The 19084-nt window shown below is 46.6% G+C and overlaps 6 protein-coding genes across 10 annotated transcripts; 5 read left to right on the top strand and 1 right to left on the bottom strand.

Moving 5' to 3' along the window:
• The first annotated feature begins 126 nt into the window (after positions 1-126).
• On the top strand, positions 127-2760 carry LOC6735351 (arginyl-tRNA--protein transferase 1). Of its 2 annotated transcripts, none has more exons than XM_016181503.3 (8): positions 127-336; positions 410-844; positions 1111-1283; positions 1484-1636; positions 1909-2090; positions 2147-2310; positions 2370-2521; positions 2579-2760. In XM_016181503.3, exons 1-8 carry the CDS (start codon positions 252-254, stop codon positions 2669-2671), a joined length of 1437 nt encoding a protein of 478 aa, XP_016028684.1. In that variant the 5' UTR covers positions 127-251; the 3' UTR covers positions 2672-2760. The 2 variants fall into 2 exon arrangements, with proteins under 2 accessions (XP_016028684.1, XP_016028685.1); XM_016181504.3 differs by lacking the exon at positions 1484-1636 and adding an exon at positions 1683-1832 and having other exon boundaries at positions 128-336.
• Positions 2761-3027: 267 nt separating this feature from the next.
• On the top strand, positions 3028-9470 carry LOC6735350 (sialin). 3 transcript variants are annotated; one of them, XM_039291973.2, is made up of 8 exons: positions 3721-3802; positions 4303-4539; positions 7341-7405; positions 7697-7851; positions 7941-8483; positions 8544-8823; positions 8888-9129; positions 9197-9470. In XM_039291973.2, exons 3-8 carry the CDS (start codon positions 7387-7389, stop codon positions 9353-9355), a joined length of 1398 nt encoding a protein of 465 aa, XP_039147907.1. In that variant the 5' UTR covers positions 3721-3802; positions 4303-4539; positions 7341-7386; the 3' UTR covers positions 9356-9470. The 3 variants fall into 3 exon arrangements, with proteins under 3 accessions (XP_016028681.1, XP_016028683.1, XP_039147907.1); XM_016181505.3 differs by lacking the exons at positions 3721-3802; positions 4303-4539 and adding an exon at positions 3028-3159; XM_016181507.3 differs by lacking the exon at positions 4303-4539 and having other exon boundaries at positions 3702-3802.
• A 37-nt stretch (positions 9471-9507) lies between these two features.
• On the top strand, positions 9508-11862 carry LOC6735349 (sodium channel protein Nach). The gene is made up of 5 exons (XM_002082260.4): positions 9508-10495; positions 10553-11289; positions 11367-11484; positions 11539-11648; positions 11703-11862. Exons 1-5 carry the CDS (start codon positions 10104-10106, stop codon positions 11840-11842), a joined length of 1497 nt encoding a protein of 498 aa, XP_002082296.2. The 5' UTR covers positions 9508-10103; the 3' UTR covers positions 11843-11862.
• Positions 11863-12212: 350 nt separating this feature from the next.
• LOC6735348 (2-hydroxyacyl-CoA lyase 1) lies at positions 12213-14830 on the top strand. The gene is made up of 4 exons (XM_016181508.3): positions 12213-12428; positions 12951-13146; positions 13214-14453; positions 14517-14830. Exons 1-4 carry the CDS (start codon positions 12378-12380, stop codon positions 14734-14736), a joined length of 1707 nt encoding a protein of 568 aa, XP_016028680.1. The 5' UTR covers positions 12213-12377; the 3' UTR covers positions 14737-14830.
• Positions 14770-17562, bottom strand: LOC6735347 (EF-hand domain-containing family member C2). The gene is made up of 5 exons (XM_002082258.4): positions 17423-17562; positions 16814-17367; positions 16172-16691; positions 15590-16111; positions 14770-15496 (listed from the first exon to the last, which is right to left on the bottom strand). Exons 1-5 carry the CDS (start codon positions 17471-17473, stop codon positions 14846-14848), a joined length of 2298 nt encoding a protein of 765 aa, XP_002082294.1. The 5' UTR covers positions 17474-17562; the 3' UTR covers positions 14770-14845.
• Positions 17563-17650: 88 nt separating this feature from the next.
• Positions 17651-19035, top strand: LOC120284218. Of its 2 annotated transcripts, XM_044922546.1 has the most exons (4): positions 17859-18187; positions 18251-18377; positions 18441-18796; positions 18857-19035. In XM_044922546.1, the coding sequence occupies exons 1-4, from the start codon at positions 18177-18179 to the stop codon at positions 19008-19010; spliced, it is 648 nt and encodes a 215-aa protein (XP_044778481.1). In that variant the 5' UTR covers positions 17859-18176; the 3' UTR covers positions 19011-19035. The 2 variants fall into 2 exon arrangements, 1 of the variants encoding a protein (XP_044778481.1); XR_006541565.1 differs by lacking the exon at positions 18857-19035 and adding an exon at positions 17651-17774 and having other exon boundaries at positions 17860-18187; positions 18251-18590.
• The last annotated feature ends 49 nt before the right edge of the window (positions 19036-19084 follow it).

The following is a 19084-nucleotide window of genomic DNA, read 5'->3' as shown; positions in this document are numbered from 1 at the left end:
AATAAAATTAAATAAATATAACTTTATAAATCAAAATATACTTTATCTCTTAGATGAGATAAGTAAGTAATTTCTAATTGCAGTGTACATTCCCTATTACCATTTATTTCGCAGGTGTTTTTTAATCGTAGAGCACTGGTCACACTGCTTGCATATAAAATTTCGCAACAGAGCGGCTTGCAGCTTAAATATTTTAGTCGTAATTAAATGCACTATGCTTGTACTCTAATCGTGGTTGGAAGAGCTTTATAATGAGCGGCAGCATTGTGCAGTACTATGGCAGCCAGCAGAGCAAGTGCGGCTACTGCGCGGGAGCGAACTGCAGCCTGTCGCACGGTGAGAACATGCAAAACCAGTCCAAAAACCAGGTGCAATGTACCAATTATTGCGGATTCGTCATGAATGACAGGTATGCACGCGTATCGGCTGGACTGCAAGGACTACCAGGACCTCATCGATCGCGGCTGGCGGCGGTGCGGCAACTACTGCTACAAGCTGCGCAACCAGGAGACCTGCTGCCCCTGCTACACAATCAAGTGTAATGGCCTGGAGTTCAAGCTCTCCAAGTCGAACAAGCGCATTCTTCGACGCATAAATCGCTTTTTGCGCGACGGCAGGCGAGATTCCAAACCGGAAGCCGGCGAAGGTGACGGGGAAGCCGATGCCGATGACGCCATAGGGGCTCCCGAGGTCACGGCCAGCGAACCGCAACCCCAGCTGCCCGATAAGAGTCCCACTGTTATCAACGTCGATCATGTTGCATCACTGGCAACGGCTCAGAAGAAGCCGACGAAGCAGGCAACTGCTCCCGCGGTCGAAGCTCCTACGCTGGGGTCCAACAAATGTGCGTATGCTCCTTTAATTGTGCTTGGTAGCGAACCCCTGCAAAAGGGGTTTGATTCGATTATAATGCTTTGTAAAGTCTTTAGCATCGCAATAAGTAAAAAATAATCTATAAGCAAACAGCAATAGTATCAACTCGTGTAATTAATGATTATCTTATCTAAGATTCTTTAAACAAAAATTTATGTACAATTTGGAACAAAACATTATCTTTATGTAAATCTATATTCTGTTATTATATATATCATTCCCTCTTTTGTTTATCAGCCGCAGCACCGATCTCAAACAAGCCGTGCAAGAAGGCCAAGCAGATGCGATTGGATCGACGGCGAGCCAAGCTAGGTGACTCGGCCTCCATCTCAACGAAATCCGTTTCCCAGGAGAAGACTCTTCGCGACTTCTTGAACACGGACAGCGAGACAAACAAACATCGGCTAAAGGTGCGTTGCGGATAAATGTCGATAGAATAATTAGTTAGACCGTTTGCAAAGCTAAGCTGGATTGCGTGAACCTATGTACATATGTTTAAAAGGGTTTATACTGTATGTTGCGCCTATGTGTTTCCTGTGTCCGTCCCCCGAGTATGAGTCTCCCGCTACATGTAGACACATCTGTCTTTGTGCTGTTTGTGTTCTTGCAGATCGTTTTGGTCGCTTCCTCAGACACAGAGCACACTTGTGCCGATGCAGTGATCGCGTTGTATCGCAAATACCAAATAACCGTTCATAATGATAACCCAGCACGCCTCACCCTAGCTAGTATGCAGCGGTTCTTGGTCAAATCGCCTCTTAAGGTAATTATAAACGAGTATTCATCTTGCCTCAAAAATATATTCGCAGCTGCGCTTAATTCACGTCTACGACGACGAGTTCCGGCGGACCCTGCCCCAGAGTTTTGCGCTCTATAAGAAGTACCAGATATCGATACATAATGATCCGCCAAAGAATCAGGACGCGTACAAGGACCATCTGCAGGCGACTCCCCTGAAGGTTTTCCTCTATATTAGTGCAAACACTTAAAAGTTTTACTTCTAACCTCATATCTCCGGGACGCTTTTGCTTGCAGAATGAGAAACCCAGGGATGGTCCCGAAATGGGCTATGGTTCGTTTCATCAACAGTACTGGCTGGACGACAAGCTGATTGCCGTGGGCGTGATTGACATTCTGCCGGGTTGTGTAAGCTCGGTGTACTTTTTCTACGATCCGGACTATAGCTTTTTATCGCTTGGCACATATGGTTCACTCAGGTAAAGCAAGATTCCTTGCAAAGAAAGATAAAACTGCATAGAGGAAATTCTTTCAGGGAAATTGAATTGGTGCAGTCGCTCGCCGAGAATGTGCCTTCTCTAAAGTATTACTATATGGGTTTCTACATACACTCCTGCCCCAAAATGCGCTACAAGGGCAAGTTGTCCCCCTCTTACTTGCTGTGCCCGGAGACCTATGAATGGCTACCGCTCACCGATGGTAAGTTTGCGATTTTATTGCCAATATGCTGTACTAATAACAATCACGTGTATATGCAGTCATTCGTGCTAAGCTAGACGAACATAAATACCAGCGCTTAAACGAAGATCCTGCAGCTAGGGATGTGAATGAGTTCTTGAAGGAGCATTTAGACGAAGTTATGATGCTCTTGGATGCGAAAACCTGCACGAACTACAGGCACTACAGACAGGCATGTTTATTAACCATAAAATCAGTGGTTCATAATTAATGTACATTTTTTTTACAGCTGCGCGGGGCTGTCTGCGATGTCGATACCATTATTGAGTACGGAAAGCTCGTGGGAAAAGCGTGTGCTTGTCGCATGCTATACGTGAAGTAATGTTGCCATTAATTGAATTTTGAATTATATGCCGTTCGCATTAGCAATATGTTGAAAATATAAAATGATTTAATAATTTCGCCATTAAATGGTCTAGCACCCAATATAGTTGTAACCATTATAGTTAAAGCCATTGATTACACCAGGTAGGCGCCTCCACTGGAATGTAAAGAATAATATGCTCGTCACTCGTACATATTTTACTGAAAAGCTGACATTTTCCACTCATAATCGCCTCTTATCAGAAACAAGCAGCTAAATGCATCAATTAAGCTTTATGGGCTGGCAACATGTACATTCTGTGTTGGTACAAGTCGGATAACCGCTGGAGATAAAGCACTTTATAAGCCACTCCAGGGTGAGATAGTTGGCCAGGAAGCCAATTGTTGCCGTGAAATCAAGTCGTTTACAGCGGTGGAACAAGTCGGATGTGTCCAAACGGTTCGGACTACCAACTGTCTACGCTGGAAATAGCGATCTTACCCAAGGTGAGGAGTGTGAGAAGTTATTTGCGTCTGAAGACGAGCGCTTAATTATAAATAAACTTGTGTCAATAGTATCTGTTCTGCTCTGGCTTTTCACCGGCATTCGCCAAGTGCGCTAATTAAACAAAAATTTAAGTTATAAAACAACGGTCAAGTGAGTTTTTACAGCACGTGTATTTTATGGTGATATTTTTTCCAAATTTATGAATACTACTATCATTCGCCAGTTTGGATTGGGATGTGCCCAAAAAATTAGTAATATTTTTGAATTATTAGTCACCGTGTTTATTGGCTTACATTTTAGCACAATTTTGTGAGATTTGTTGTTAACAAATTTCGCGGCACAATCGCATGCGATTTTTGGCACGCTATCAGAAAGCGTTAAAAAAGCAGTCGCCGACGATGAGCTTCAACCGACGGCAGCAATTTAAACAATTTTTAACCGTTTTAACCGGTGCTGCTGCCGCCGCTGAAAACGAGACTGCGACTGCGGCAGGTGGAAGTTTTGCTTAAATCGTCGCCCCAAGTATATGTATATATGCCATTGGCGACCGCCGATTTAGCTTCATTCGCCGCGCGACGTTCTCAGCAGTCCGTTTCGCCCGCTGAGCAGCTCCTCCTAGACAACAAGTGGCAGCCACACAAAGTGAGTTCGGTGCAGCCAAGCCATTTCCACGCATTTCGACGAGAAAGTCCAGTTTTCTTCGAGCAGTTAAAAAAAACTGAAAAAACAGAAAAAATTGCTGCAGCTGCGTGCAGATGAGATGTTTCCCATATTAATCCGATATTATTTTTGTGGGCTTCGTGGTAAAATTCCATGCAAAATTGGTGCCACGAAGAAGTGCGAGCGCGCAGATAAGCGAAGATGACTTTGAGTGTTTTGTGATCGCGAGTGGATGGATTGTTGTGTGTGGGGTCTAGGGGGGATGTAGACATCCATGGTCTATTGCAAATTTTCCATAACAAATCGATGCGAAGAAATCGGCCGAGACAGGCCCCCCTTTTCATATTATATTTGAATGTTTCGCTGTACGTATTCAAATCAAATAGGAACATTCAGAGTTTCGGAAGAGAGAAATCGAATCGAATCGAATCGTATCGTATTGGAATGCCAGCTTAATTAGGCTTTGACCGTTTTATTTTCAGTTACCCGAAAATTTGCATCCCAAATAATAACAGGTTTCGTTATTTTGATTCATTGAACCGCGACCACCGACCCCACCGTCCACCATTCCCAGCAATTTCAATTTGATAGCGCTAGTTCCACCACGCCTTGGCAACAAGTTGGTCCACTGTCATCCCGACTGGTGGTTGCAGCTCAGGATTAGAGACTTTGGACCCAGGCTGGACAGGTTGATCGAAAGAAGACTCCAGCTTGTGCAGGTACAGGTTTGGATTCATGGGGCATTCGAAGCGTTCGCTTGGCGAACTTTCTTAGTTTTGTGAATAACAAATATTCACTTCACACTCGTGATTTTCTATTAGCATGTGCGTGCAATAATATTCACAATTGTCGCATTGATTTGGACAGGCATTTACTACAATCATTGCTAGAGTTTCATGCGCCACGTAATTCTCCGAAATTTAATTATAACGTGCAAAAATGCAAAACTAAAACAAAACAAAAAAACAGCACAAATTATATGATTTCAATGGGAATTGGTGCAAAATGGCAGTTCATTTCGCCTCAGTGAGGCTATGAGAAACCAATTTGAGCAAATACAATGTTCCACAACAATAACTGACAAGCGAAGTGGGTTCATTACCGGTCTTGATTTGTTTTAGCCAGTTACGCCTGATTGCGCTGAAATAACCAGCAGAGTTCTATGCCAGAATCGAACTCCACTTTGATGTGGGCATGCTGGAACTGGAGGATCCCGAGAAAAGGGCGAAGAGAGACGAGACCAACCTTAAATCGTGCCAACTGGATAGCCAACCAGCCAGCAGCGAGTCTTATGTAAATGGAACGCGTGTTGTGAATACCCGTGTGAATACTCGGTTGCTTCATCTTGGGAGTCGTGGCTGACCTGCATATATAGTGATACGAATATATGGCTCATATGCGATCCTTCGAATCGATCGTAAATCAAATCATTTAACGTGGTAAACACACAGTTCGCCGTTAACGGGGTCCACTGCGATTGCGGCTAATTGCCGATTAACCTGACTCTAATGATGGTCGTTCGCCAGTTGATATAGCCAACTAAAACTTATCACGACCATGTCCATGCGCTATATACTCTTTATGGCCCATAAATTTCCGAGCTGATTTTATAAACTCAATGGCGAGGATGTTGATAAGGGCGTAACGCTCTAGATTAGAACGAGAAGCTGGCGCTAACTTAATGGCCCATCTATATATAGTGAAAATATAGGAGAAACAAAACCTAAGGATTTGTGTGGGCTTTCAGCAGTTTATCGAGAACCCAGATCGCTGTAACATCATTCCCTGCAATTAGTCAGAAGTGCGGCCAAAATGAATGCCCAAGGTCATTAGTCGCGTTCTTTGATCTCTGCGCAGGGGTATAATTAAAAGATTTCAATACACGTAGTGCACATCAATAGTTCCCAAAACTAGTTCCCACTATTCTGCCAAATTAGTTTGCTCAAAAGCATCTACGAGTGAGTGTTCGCAGTCAACTCACGTAATTAAAAGCATATGCATCCATAAAACCATATGCCCCAAAGGGTTAGATGGCCTTTGGTTTTGCCTCCTTTTTTTGCCATAATCCAGTTTGTGATCTAGTCCACAGGATGTGGCACGAAAAACCCGTCTAGAAATGGATAGAAAGGGAGCTATTTTTACTGCTCTTGGACATTCCTTGGCTCCATTCAGGTAACTCACTCTGCCTGCGTTGAGATTGCTTATCACAGCGTGAATAAAGTGGGTATATATTTATGGCCACCTTCTCAGCCAGACCTTTAATCGGATTTCATGATTTAAGGGGACAATCGTCTGGATTGTGGTGTGTGTTTAGTACGGGAAGTCGATCCAATTTGGGCACTTGCATTTTCGATTTTGGCCGGCTTTCTAGGGCGATCATTAAGCTAGCCAAGCAACAAGTGTTCGATCTCAATATAATTCTTAATTAAGTGCCTTTATGCCGCAAACTTGAATAGCATATCTTTTTTTTGTTTGTTTGTGCGAAATGCAGCGAGGGCAGCTGTTTAAATGATCCAACTACCAGAACATTACTTCCCATCTGCCATCTAAGCCATATTATCGCCAGATCATATCCCATAGATAGAGTTAGAATGGCTAGATTGGAAAATGGACATAGCATGCCACGGGTCAATTATCATGTTGCTTCCTCTGACGTCGCCAATGCCATTCGACACTTTGGTGGCACGAAATTAAATCGGCGACGAAATTGTTTAAATTCGATTTAGTTATGCATTTTGTCATTTCGAGCGCAACTCGATTTGACTAAACGGGGCACTCACGTGCCGCTTTTCGAGTACGTGCTTATAAAATTTGACAAGTGCACTGCACGCAGATAATGCCAAAAAGCACTCTCGACCGATATGAAAAAAAAACGCAAAAAATTCACGGCTAATTCGAAATAGACCGTTACACGTGCAAGTTAACAAGTTGAGTTTGTTAGTTACTATATAACAATATTAACAGATTGTTGAAGTTATCTGGGTGTTGCATTTAATGAACGGAAGTGGGCATTTGAACTAATATTAAATTGTATTTTTATTGTCATTTAGATGACAGTACTAACTAAGCAGACGATTAACTTATCTGCTTTTTTTTAGCTGAAATAAATTTGTCAGCCAAAAAAGCAACTTTTCAAGTTTTTCAGTTCAGTTCAGTTTACTCGGTGCATTAATAATAACTTTAGGGCTTCAATTATAGTACTTACTTAATAATAGTGATGAATTGCTTTTTAAAAGACCATTATTCATTTCCTTAAACTAATAGAGCAAAAACAAATTAAAAGCAAATCAATAATGAGTTGGACAACGGGTATGTAAATTTATTGAAATTTATCAGTGTTTCCGAAAATAGCCCTGAATGATGCGGCATTTTTAGCCTCCATAATTTAATTCAATAAATTCGCAAATATTTTGTTTTTTTTTTTTGGCGATTGCCTGGGGAAGTACCCGCTCTCGTACGTAAAGTGATCTGCATCCGAAGATCTGGCTAACAGTTTCCTGTTTTTTTCGTCGTTTTTTAGCTGACAAGCGACGCGAGGCAACGAAGTCATAACAAAAGCCGCCGAAATGGCCTTCATGCCGTGCTGTAAGTATCCAAAATATATTATGGCCACACGCTCGAAATTGTCGTCAATAAGGCCTCACGTGATGATCTTCGATCGGAGCACCGACATCCCCGAAATACCCGACAAATATTGAGATTTGCGCATGCGCAGCCCATTAGAGATCTGTGACCCGTCCCCCAAAAAACGGGAATGGGGAGATCTTTCCGATTCGCTAATTGATCTAATGTGCTGCGAGAGGCCTGCCTGTACCTCTGTTTATGAATTGAATAACGATCCGTTGGTCAATAATCAATATTTGCTGTCGTTTGCAGTCTATGTGCCCAAGCGGATTAACGTGGCTATCATGCTCTTCATGGCCTGCCTCCTCAGCTACATGATGCGGGTGAATCTCTCGATCAACATCATCGCCATGGTGGAGGACACGAGCAGCCACGAGAATGGAACGGAGGTGGAGGTACTGCCCGATGTGAGTTCGATCAATGGGAATCAGGATACTAAGGACTATCCTCTATCAATCCCATCTAATACATTTTATATTTTCCATATCCCACTTAGTATGGACCGCGCTACAACTGGACGCAATCGGATCAGGCTCTGCTGCTGGGTGCCTATTTCTATGGCTATATGATAACCTCACTGCCTGCCGGCACTCTGGCCGAGATGCTGGGAGCCAGAAATGTGGCAGGTTACAGTTGCCTGGTGGCTGGAATCCTCACAGCTCTGACTCCGGCGGCAGCTGCCTGGGACAAATATGCTGTGTTTGCCGTCCGTTTCCTGATCGGCTTCCTCAACGGTGTCGTGTATCCGTGTTGCCACAGCCTGGTGTCCAAGTGGTCGCCTCCGGATGAGAAGGGCAAGTTTGTGGCCTCGCTGATGGGTGGCACCTTTGGCACCGTCATCACATGGCCCATTAGCGGAGTGATTATCGAGAATCTGGGCTGGGACTGGGCCTTCTACATTGTGGGCATATTCGTGCTGGTGGTGGTCGCCATATGGTTCTACCTGGTGGCGGACACTCCTGCCCAGCATAATACGATCAGTTTGAAGGAGCGGGAGTATATCGAGAGCAGCTTGGGTGACACCCTAAGCAACAAGAAGGTATGTTGGTCCTTAAAAAGCAAGAAGTACTCGCTTACACATTTCTTGCTACCTTTGTAGAAGTGGCCACCATACAAGGAGCTCATCCTGTCGCTGCCCTTCTGGTCGCTCATGATGCTCCACTACGGCAGCATGTGGGGTCTGTTCTTCCTGATCACCGCCACGCCCAAGTTCTTAAGCGAGGTCCTGGGCTTCAATCTCTCGTCCGCCGGCTTCTTGTCCAGCCTGCCACATGTGGCACGTCTGCTCTGCGCCTTCGGCTTTGGTGCCGTGGCGGATTGGATTCGTCGACGTGGCTGGTTGTCGGTGACCCGCATGCGCAAGGCCTTCTGCCTGCCCTGTAAGTGTGGCTATATTATTCACCTTATTATTATACTATAGCTTTCTGATTTTACTTTGATTAGCTCACATCTTGCCCGGCATCATGCTGATCATCCTGGCCTACTTTGGTCGCGATCCTTATGTGTGCGTTGCCATCATGACCATTTCGCTGGGCTTCAACGGAGCTGCCACCGCCTCCAATTTGGCCAACTCACAGGATCTGGCGCCCAACTATGCGGGCACGCTGTACGGCATCATTAACTGTGTTGGCACCACGCCCGGAATCTTCTCGCCTCTGATTGTGGCCGCCTTTACAAAGAACGAGGTTTGTGTTGATTATTACTGGAAGTTCCGAGTATCCGTATCATTCATGAATTTTCCTTACTCCATAGAACACAATCGATCAGTGGCACTGGGTGTTCATCATTGGAGCCGCTGCCTACATTTTGCCCGCGCTGTTCTTCTGGGTCTTCGGATCGGGCAAGATCCAGAAGTGGAACGAGGTTAAGACCACCGAGTCGCGAGAGGATATTGTCAACACAAAGTTGTAGTTTGTGCCCTGGCAATCACCTGTGATTATGTACTTTAAGTATTATGCCATAACGACTTCTTGTGTACTTCTTTATGGAGAGTCCTATTAAAACCTTAGCCGTGTATTTATTATTATAATATATTAATTATATTGGTTTTTATTCCGCGCACGTGAATTCTGACTCACGAGTCAGTTGAAATCGAAACCAGTTCCTCTTAGATTGGCACAACGACCTTAACCTGGTCGGGGAATACACTCCAGCGAACTGGTTGGGACTCTTTGCTGAGTTTGTTTGCTGATTAGGAACTCATGGTTGAAGAAACGGAATTGACACCCGTAATTAGTCAAATGCTAATCAATTTTGAGGACACTTTTTGCCAACAAATTGACGCTTTTAATTGCGTATTAACTTCGAGCCCAACAAGTTGTTAGTAGGTGAGCGGCTAAGTCAAAAACGCAATTTATAAGGTGTGAAAATTCAGTTTAAAATCAAAATTAAAAGATTTAGTCATAGAAATTGGGGGAAATACAAGTTACTCAAAATATTTATTATATCTGATGTGTGGATAGTGTATTATAATTAATGCTTATACTGTACAAGTTAATTAATTCGACCAATAAACTTTTAGAATAGTAAACTTACGGCTAATGGTCACAAGTTAGTCACTCAATTAACCTATAATTAGCACCCATTATTCCAGGCATTAAGGACACTAGCGTGGCCTATAAAAGCCAGGAAGTTGGGCACCAGCTGCAGACAGTACAAAATGATAAAATCCGGAAAGTGGCCAACACCTGGCAAAAGAACCTCCAAAGGCGATGGGAGCAGAAAGCGTGGAAAGGATCCAAGTTCGATTAGGACAGCCATACTGGCCACTTTCTGGGAGTACACTGAACGGACCAAGGTGAGCGGCATGTGGCTTATGCGGCGGAATCGTACCTACGGCCTGTCCCGGTTCATCTGGTCCTCGGTACTGCTGCAGTTGCTCCTGCTGAGCATCTACCTCACACTGCTGCTGTGGCTCAAATTCTACTCCTATCCCATCCTGAACACCATCTCCAATGATCTTTCCATTACGGATGTCGCCTTTCCGGGCGTTACCATCTGCAGTCCGAAGGTGGTCAACTCGGAGCGGGTCGATCGCTATGTCAAGACGCTGTAAGGAGCACAGAAGTGGGTCTAGGATATCTACTTACAGTTTTGCTTCCCTTGTAGTAAAATTCCCAAGGAGTACGACATGGCAGAGGTGATCGCTGGATTCGATTTCCTTAACGCCTTCACGGATCAGAGTTTTGAGCCGCCGGGACACGATAGCTATCGGGCCACGGATGCCGTCCTGCGGCTGAACAACGTGTCCATCTGGGAGGCGGCCATGGCCGTCAGTCCGGGTTGCTTCGATTACGTAAAACGCTGCTTCTGGGGCCACACGGAGTTTCAGTGCAACCAGAGCCACGAGTACCTATCGTTCATTCCCACAACTGCGTACCTGGGACCCTGTTGTTCCTTCAACTACAATCCCAGGAACGCCAGCTTCGTGCCTTTCTCGGCCAACATCTTTGGCATGGACGGAGGACTGACCTTCGTGGGTGCGGAGGGCAGCGAGCGTAACTTAAACACCGGCCTGATAGTCCTGGTCCACCATCCCATGGACTACGTGACCGAGGCTGCTGCCTCGGTGACCATTACCGCTCAATCCGAGAGCTTTGTGGAGGTATCGCCGACGGTGCAGAGCTCCTCGGTGGAGGTGCTGGAACTTTCGGAACGTAAGAGGGACTGCCTCATCTCGGGCGACCTGCAGCTGAGCAACTATCGCCAGGCCGCCTGCCTTCTCGCCTGCCAGACGGAGGCCATCGTCCAGAAGTGCGGCTGCCATCCGTATCTGCTGCCCATTGTGGGCAACAAGTTCAAGGAGTGCAATCTAAACGACACCTTCTGCTATTCTGCCAACTATGGTGGGTGGGGTTTAAGGGCTTAGGGATTTAAAAAGGGGTTCCTTAAACAAAAAAGGTTTTCCTTTTCATCTGGGTAGATAACTTCAAAAGTGTGCGATGTGATCAGTGCCTGCCCAATTGCTATGATGTCACCTACTCCACCCTGTCTTACAAAACCGATCTCAACCAGCATCAGTACTCAGTCAGCCGCTTCTAGTGAGTAATAATATGGATTACTTACTGGGTTCTAGACTAGTTTTTAATCCACAGCTCTCCGGAACTGCTTAACAATGACAGTTTTGTGCTCCGGGTCTATTTGGCCAAACAAGTGGTTCCAGTTATCCGAAAAGTGACTGTTATGTCATGGATAGGATTACTATGTGAGTGGATATATCGTCTTAAAGATGAGATATTTTAAATTTCATTAATTGCAGCGGATTTGGGTGGTATCTTCAACCTCTGCCTGGGACTAAGTATGATTTCAGTGGTTGAGTTCTTTTACTATTGCACATATCGCTTGTACATAAACTACCAACTGCAGAAGGCTCAGCAACCCAGGAAGGCATGGCAATAAAGCAAATACAAAAAAAAAAATTAATTTTGGTATCTAAGAAGAAAGTTCGAATATAGGCGGGAAATTAGAACTTATCGATAAAAGAGCTGTCGCATCGATAGCTAGCTGGTATGTCACTGTTGGTATTTTTACACAACTGATTTTGACACACGTTTGGTATTTTTTACGATATGTGGTTACTAGAGCTGAGAGTGTTTCAAATATTAACAATGTTAAAAAAATCACTGACATATTATTTTTCTGACGAAATGATTTAAGCTATGCAGTTACCTTACTGAATTTACTCGAATAATTAAAAATGTATGTTTTCTTTCAACGACTATCGCATGAGTACAAACTGATTGTGCGCATCGATGGCCACAACAATCGATGTGCTGGGGGTAGGAAATCATCGAAACCGATGCATCGATAGCGGTCACCGCTTCTGTTGGACTCTACATTTTAATTTGTTTAACAAATTCTTGGGCCAGTACGCAAGTAAACGCGGCGGCGTATAATACATTTTTAGTACAATTCTCACTGAAAACCGCGCAAAATGGCCGAGGTTGAAGCCGTGCAGATAATTGCCGAGTCATTGAAGCAACAGGTAAGAGGATCACCTGGTCGTCCAGCCATTTGTCCGACATTTTGGCACTGCACTTTTCTGCACTTGGGATATTGCCCAACTACTATATATGCCATTTGTCAACGGAGGTCGCGGAATCTGTGGCGCTGACAAGAACAATGGAGTGGTCTCTTATCTTGAGGCACCTGTTTGTTGTACAAAGTTCAAAAACACTTGGTTAAGTGTGGTTGTTGTTGCTGTTGTTGTTTTGCTGGTGAGAATGGCCCCCGATTACTCCGGTTAATAAAAGACGGAGCGGATTTGATAAAGACCATGTTCCAAAGGTTTGGGACCACGACCCAAACACATTGGTGCTTGCAGTGGCGATTATCGCCGGGGGGCAGATTAAAATCAATAAAACTTTAACCGGATTCCGGGCAAATCACTTAAGAACGTGTTTGCACATTGGATAGTGATGTGCTCTATAAATTTCCATAGTTATTGACTTGATTTATTGATTGATGGCTGAATAAATAATCTAAATATGTACACTGTATTCCTAAGGGCGTGGAATATGTCTTTGGTATCATCGGCATCCCGGTCATCGAGCTGTCCATGGCCTTCCAGGCCGCCGGACTTAAGTACATCGGAATGCGCAACGAGCAGGCCGCCTGCTATGCTGCCCAGGCCATTGGCTACCTGACTGGAAAGCCAGGAGTCTGCCTGGTTGTGTCCGGACCGGGACTGCTCCATGTTACGGGTAAGAATACGAATAGGTTATCCCAGATGGGCTAATCCTTACTAATCCCTTTCATTTTATCAACCAGGTGGCATGGCCAACGCCCAGGTGAACTGCTGGCCACTGATCGTCATTGGCGGTGCCACCAACCAGGATCACGAGGGTATCGGAGGCTTCCAGGAGTGCCCGCAGGTCGAATTGTCCCGTCCGTACTGCAAGTACGCTGCCCGTCCGGCCACTGCTGCTCTAATTCCATTGCACGTGGAAAAAGCGGTGCGCTATGCCACCTATGGACGCCCTGGAGTTGCCTACCTGGACTTCCCTGGCAACATCTTGCAGTCGAAGGCCCAGGAGGCCCGCATCTACAAGGCTTTAGCCCATCCGGCTCCCCCACTAGCCTATCCCCCACACGATGATGTGATCAGGGCCGCCAAGCTGTTGCGACAGGCCAAGCGACCCTTGGTGATCGTGGGCAAGGGTTCCGCCTACGCCCATGCCGAGAACACACTGCGCCACTTCATCGAGAACACCAACCTGCCCTTCCTCCCCACCCCAATGGGCAAGGGCGTTGTATCCGACACGGCTCCGCAGTGCGTTTCCTCGGCTCGCACCCTGGCCTTGCAAAAGGCCGATGTGGTGCTGCTCCTGGGCGCTCGCCTCAACTGGATTCTCCATTTCGGAAAGGCTCCACGCTACGACAAGGACGTGAAGTTTATCCAGGTGGACATCAATCCTGAGGAGCTGCATAACTCGGTTGTGGCTTCGGTGGCCATCCAAGCGGACATCCGCCCGTTCGCCGAGCAATTGTTCGAGCAAATGAACGCTGTTAACTTCCGTTTCGGCTACGAGCAGGATTGGTGGAAGCAGTTGGCCGTGAAGTGCAAGCAGAACCGCGACACCGTGCAAAAGATGTCCTTGAACACGGAGACGCCGCTCAACTACTACGCGGTGTTCCACCATCTCCGGGAGCTGCTGCCCAAGGACACGATCATTGTTAGTGAGGGGGCCAACACCATGGACATTGGTCGCTCCATGCTGCTGAACGAGCAGCCCCGTCATCGCCTGGATGCCGGTACCTTTGGCACCATGGGCGTGGGACCTGGATTCGCCGTGGCCGCCGCGCTTTTCTGCCGCGACTTTGCGCCCGGAAAGCGAGTCCTGTGCGTGGAGGGCGACAGCGCCTTCGGATTCTCGGGCATGGAAATTGAGACCATGGTGCGCTATAAGCTGCCCGTCACCATTGTGATTGTGAACAACAATGGCATCTATGGCGGCTTCGACAAGGACACTTTTGAGGCCATTCGCAGTGAGGGCGATCTTACTCAAATGTGAGTGCTAGCAGCTTATCGGTTTATCTGGTACAACTACTTACGGCTAATCTTATCTTGCAGCACGCCACCATCGGCATTGGGAGTTCAGGTGCGCTACGAGGAGATGATGAAAATGTTCGGCATGAAGGGCTACTTCTGCACAGAGATCGAACAGCTGCAGGCGGCTGTCAAGGCGGCCAATCAGCTCACCGACAGGCCGACCATCATTAACGTGGCCATCAGCCCGTCATCCGATCGCAAGCCGCAGTCCTTCAACTGGCTCACAGAGTCAAAACTGTAGAATACCATTAGGGTTTAGGTCTTAAGCACGATGTTCACCATTCCGAAAGTTATATTGCCACGAATTTTTCTGTATATACATGCAATTTTTGATACGCCCTCGCTACTCATTAATTGTTGGCTCGCTTTAGTTCTTCCTCTATTCCAAGGTAGTCTAGGAACCAGGTGAAGTCTACCAGGCGCCCTTTGTGCAGGAAGGGCAACTTGGGGCAGAGCTCAAAGGCAATGTTGAGAGGAGCAATGTCGGGCACTTGGTCGTTGCGCATGTTGAAGAAGGCGAGAAAGTCGCGCACCTCGATTTCGTTTTGTCCGTTGCGCTGCAGCACCATCAGTATGTCCTCCACCAGCTCCAAGCTGAAGGGCAGCCGGCAACCTCGTAAAGTGGACCTCACCTGACCCTCGCTGATGTACGGCTTGCACGCCGGATTGATGTGGCTCAGATGATCGTTTAGCTGATCCACGCCGTTCCACAAAGCTCGCTTCAGCTCCAGTTGGGCGGCAGCGCGCACTCGATTCCTGTCGCAGCTGGGAGGCATTGCCTGCTCAGCCGAGAAGAAGCGACACACGGTCACGATCTCATGGTTGAGCAGGCAATCCTTGGACAGATAGGACAGGAGAGTCGAGCGCAGCGTTTCGAAGCTAACGGTGGTGTAGTCCCCGAGGTCGCCATCCGGTTTGCAGCGCAGCACGAACTGCTTGTAATCCGGACGCACTGCCTCGCGTATCTTCTGCATGATTTGTCTTATGTCCGCCACGGGGAACTGAAAATATAATATATATGTAATAGATGATAATTGATTAAATAGACACGGTAAAGTAATTTAATCAGAACACTGTCCATAAAATATACTTACCTCGCTGGGATGTTGCTCCATGTACATCAGCGTAAACTCATCAGCGGAAACGATATGGAAAATGTGATCCTTAAGAGTCATTGTGCGTCCTATATAGAAGTCATTGGCCCTGTAGTATTCAGGTCTTGAGGAGCTGAACATATCCTGGCCAGGCAGTGGTACACGTGCCCTTTTAAGGAACTCGCCGCCCAGGAAGCCCGAGTTTCGGCGTGACGTCTCATAGATTTGCAACGTATCATCGGCCAGGAAATAGCTGATGACGAAGTCACGCTCTCCATTGTCCCGTATGGCCGAGATCAGCTTGGCTCCGAAGCGCAGAATGCATCCGTCGTACTTGAAGAGCTTCTTGAAGTCGGCCTGTGGCGGTTTGGGTTCCACGGTGATGCAGTTGCCTTCGGAATCCTCGTGGCTACCCCAGCCATTGTAGGGTGGCAATCGACGGGATGACATGCCACCTTGAGTGTACGGTCGAATATCACTCCGTTCCGGAATCGGCTGAGGGCAAAACTCCTGGATGCCGTACTTGAAAACATAATAACAGGTTAACTTAATTTATGAATTATAGGATTAGTTTTACTTTACTTTTTCTCTGTAGTAGCTCTGTGTAAACTGATCGCAGCCTGTAAGTACGACAGTTCTCCCAAAAACATTTAGCACTGCGCCAATCTGCAGATCCTGATCGGTGTAATGTTGCACCTCTTTTTGACCAGTGTTCAACGGGTCGGCTACGTAACGCACATCGCGCATACTGTTTCCCAGCACATTGAGCAACGTCATGGCCGTTTGTTGCCCAGGCAAAGGAAGACCAGAGAACTCCTTTGGCAACTTGCCTCGTTTTAGAAATGTTGTGGGTCCTTCGCGCCCAGAATTTCGTGGAAATTTCTCCTTGATGTCAATGGTGTCATCGGCCAGATAGTAGCAGACTTCCAGCTTTCGCACATCACCAAACTCACTACGATCGTTCCAATATCCCTGAAACTTAAGGACTCGCCTGTCGAACTCCAGGAACTGGGCAAACGCATGTTTTTTTGGCACAGCCGAAGTGCAGGTATTAGCCGTTTGCTTCAAGCCTGAACGCTTTCGAATTTCTGTTGTGGGATCACTAAGTAAGAAATTAAAGTTGGCTCTGATTCATTCAAGTCATCATTACTATAGCAATATTCATTTAAAGTGTTTTTTTGAAATTGAAATACTTAAATGTGGAGAGAGGAATCCCTGACTTACCATGGCTCCTGCTTGGCCTCAGGCACGAAGATGCCAGCTCGATTGAGGAACTGCCGCGTGAAGATGTCACATCCGCTGATGTGATACACCCGATCGAAGATCTGCACATCCGTGTCCACGTTCAGGTCGAAGATGGAGATGAACTCGCGGTCGGTGGGTGGAGCTTTTGGGATGCGCTGGCGATGAACTAGACAGCCCTGCGGTATGCCTGAGTTCTCCACCTTAGGCTCGGTGACCTGCATGGTGCCATCCTCCAGATAGAAGAAGATCTTCACCTTGCGCACCTGGTAGGGAGCGTGGTAGATCTCCGTCAGGTTCTCCTTGAAGTAGGCGTTGAAGCACAGCACCTGCTTGTCGTAGGCCAACCAGGGTGGCAACTTGGTGGTGGCCTTCGGAGCCCACAGGCTGTTGAGCTGGGCAGGCACGGGCGGACACTTGGGATCGGCCACAATGCCATTGGGCTCCACCAGTTCCGGCTCCCGGCGGTCCGAAAGCATCTGAATGCCCTGGTAGTGCATCAGCGTTTGCTGTCGCGGATGGCGACGCTTTCCACGCTGTCAGGAAATCGTAGGTTAATAATTGGAGGACACCCCACCGCCACGTACTTACATCGTAGAACTGCGCACCTGGCAGCATGGGCATTCCCGGTAGTCGCATCATTTTCACAGATAATTTCGTACTCTTTTGTCTAAACCAAAATCAAATTTTGCTGCACTTCCTTGGCCAAATCGTTGTGGTTACATTTGCCTCGTAGCCAAAAGCAGTTATATGGCAGTTAACGCCACGCAATTTATTTCTGGACTGGACTGCTTGAGTGTTCCGACATTTACGCTGCTGTTCGATAAATGGAACAAACGGAACTATGGTAATGCCACCTCACCATGGCAGCCCCAAAAAGTCAACTGGACAACAAGCCGACGCGACTAACTGCAACTGGTAGCGGTTTCCAAGGAAAGTATGGGTCAGCTCCTTCCACTTATGATTATAATATATATAAATATGTAAATGTTTTTACCTTAACATGCACTACAACCGTCAAATGCCAGACCAACCTGTAGTTGACTCACGTCGCAGCGACGTTTCCATTGAACCCGAAAGCATTTCCATCACTGCAATCGGTCCAATGACTTTCCGAAGTCATGGCCACCGTTTACAGTGGTCTGGTGGCTCAGACGCAGTGTTTGCTAATTAGTCGGACAGGCAAAAGTAGGGAACCCATAGGATCACGTGCTTTTTCTCACCTCTCTTTAACACCATACACACACCCATCTCGCCGGCTTACAAACTGTCGCAGAACGATGTCATGACTGCGGAGCTGTAAGAATCGAGGCGGTAAACGTTGCCAAGAGCTCGAGCGGACAACATGAACCTGTTGTGAGTTAATAAGCCATGAGGTGTTATTTTTTGTTTCCACTGACACATGATCCTCAAATATAGGGCGAAAATCATATTGTTCCTTTTCACTCTGGACGCTGTGATTGCTTTAGAGGCCAATCTCACTTCGTGGCGACATCACAGAAGGCAAAAACGTTTCCTGATCTATCAGAATGGCGGTGTGGTCAAGGTTGGACATCAAATATTTATTGAGTATTAATCGATATACAATAATACATGTGTGTCACTACAGTTTGTTTCGGGATGTGCATTTCCGGTTCCGTTTATGGAGAAAAAGGCGTGGCGCCAGTTGGTTTGGCTGATGAACTTTCACTATCAGTTCAACGAGCCACAAACTCCAATCTACTGGTGGAAACTGTGGGATGGCTCCCGAAATCTCAAGGGACCCTTGACCCAACCAGCTCCTCCATCGGTTCCAGCTCGTCTTTTGGTGGACGAGCCTCAGCTGCTGCTTTTCAAGTTCGCCGAGGCCTATATGAACCAGTTGGGTCAAAATGGTAGTGCCTGTCTGGCACGTCTGATCTGCGAGAATGGTCAGGTGGATGAGCATAGTGGACTTTACGCCCAACTGCTCCACAGGTTGTTAAGGTAAGTTGACTTTTACTTAAGCTCAAGCTCATGCTCAAGATAACTCTATATATCCTTTAGACCTCATCGCACGCTGGACGTGAGGTATTTGGATGCCTACAGGATGGGTCGCCATGGCGTTGACTGCCGAAATGCCTTTCCAGAGGCCCATCATTGCGTTTTGGATGACTACATACACCTCCATGAGCGAGGACCGAAACAGAGTTTTCTTTAGCCGTAGAATTCGATTTCTCTTTGGACACATGGCGCTGGCTGTCAGTAGTTCGATAACATTTACATGACATGTAC

Source organism: Drosophila simulans, chromosome 2R (genome assembly GCF_016746395.2).
Source record: "Drosophila simulans strain w501 chromosome 2R, Prin_Dsim_3.1, whole genome shotgun sequence".
NCBI lineage: Eukaryota > Metazoa > Arthropoda > Insecta > Diptera > Drosophilidae > Drosophila > Drosophila simulans.
The sequence above is the reverse complement of the archived record's forward strand: the minus strand, read 5'-3'. Positions and strand labels throughout refer to the sequence as shown.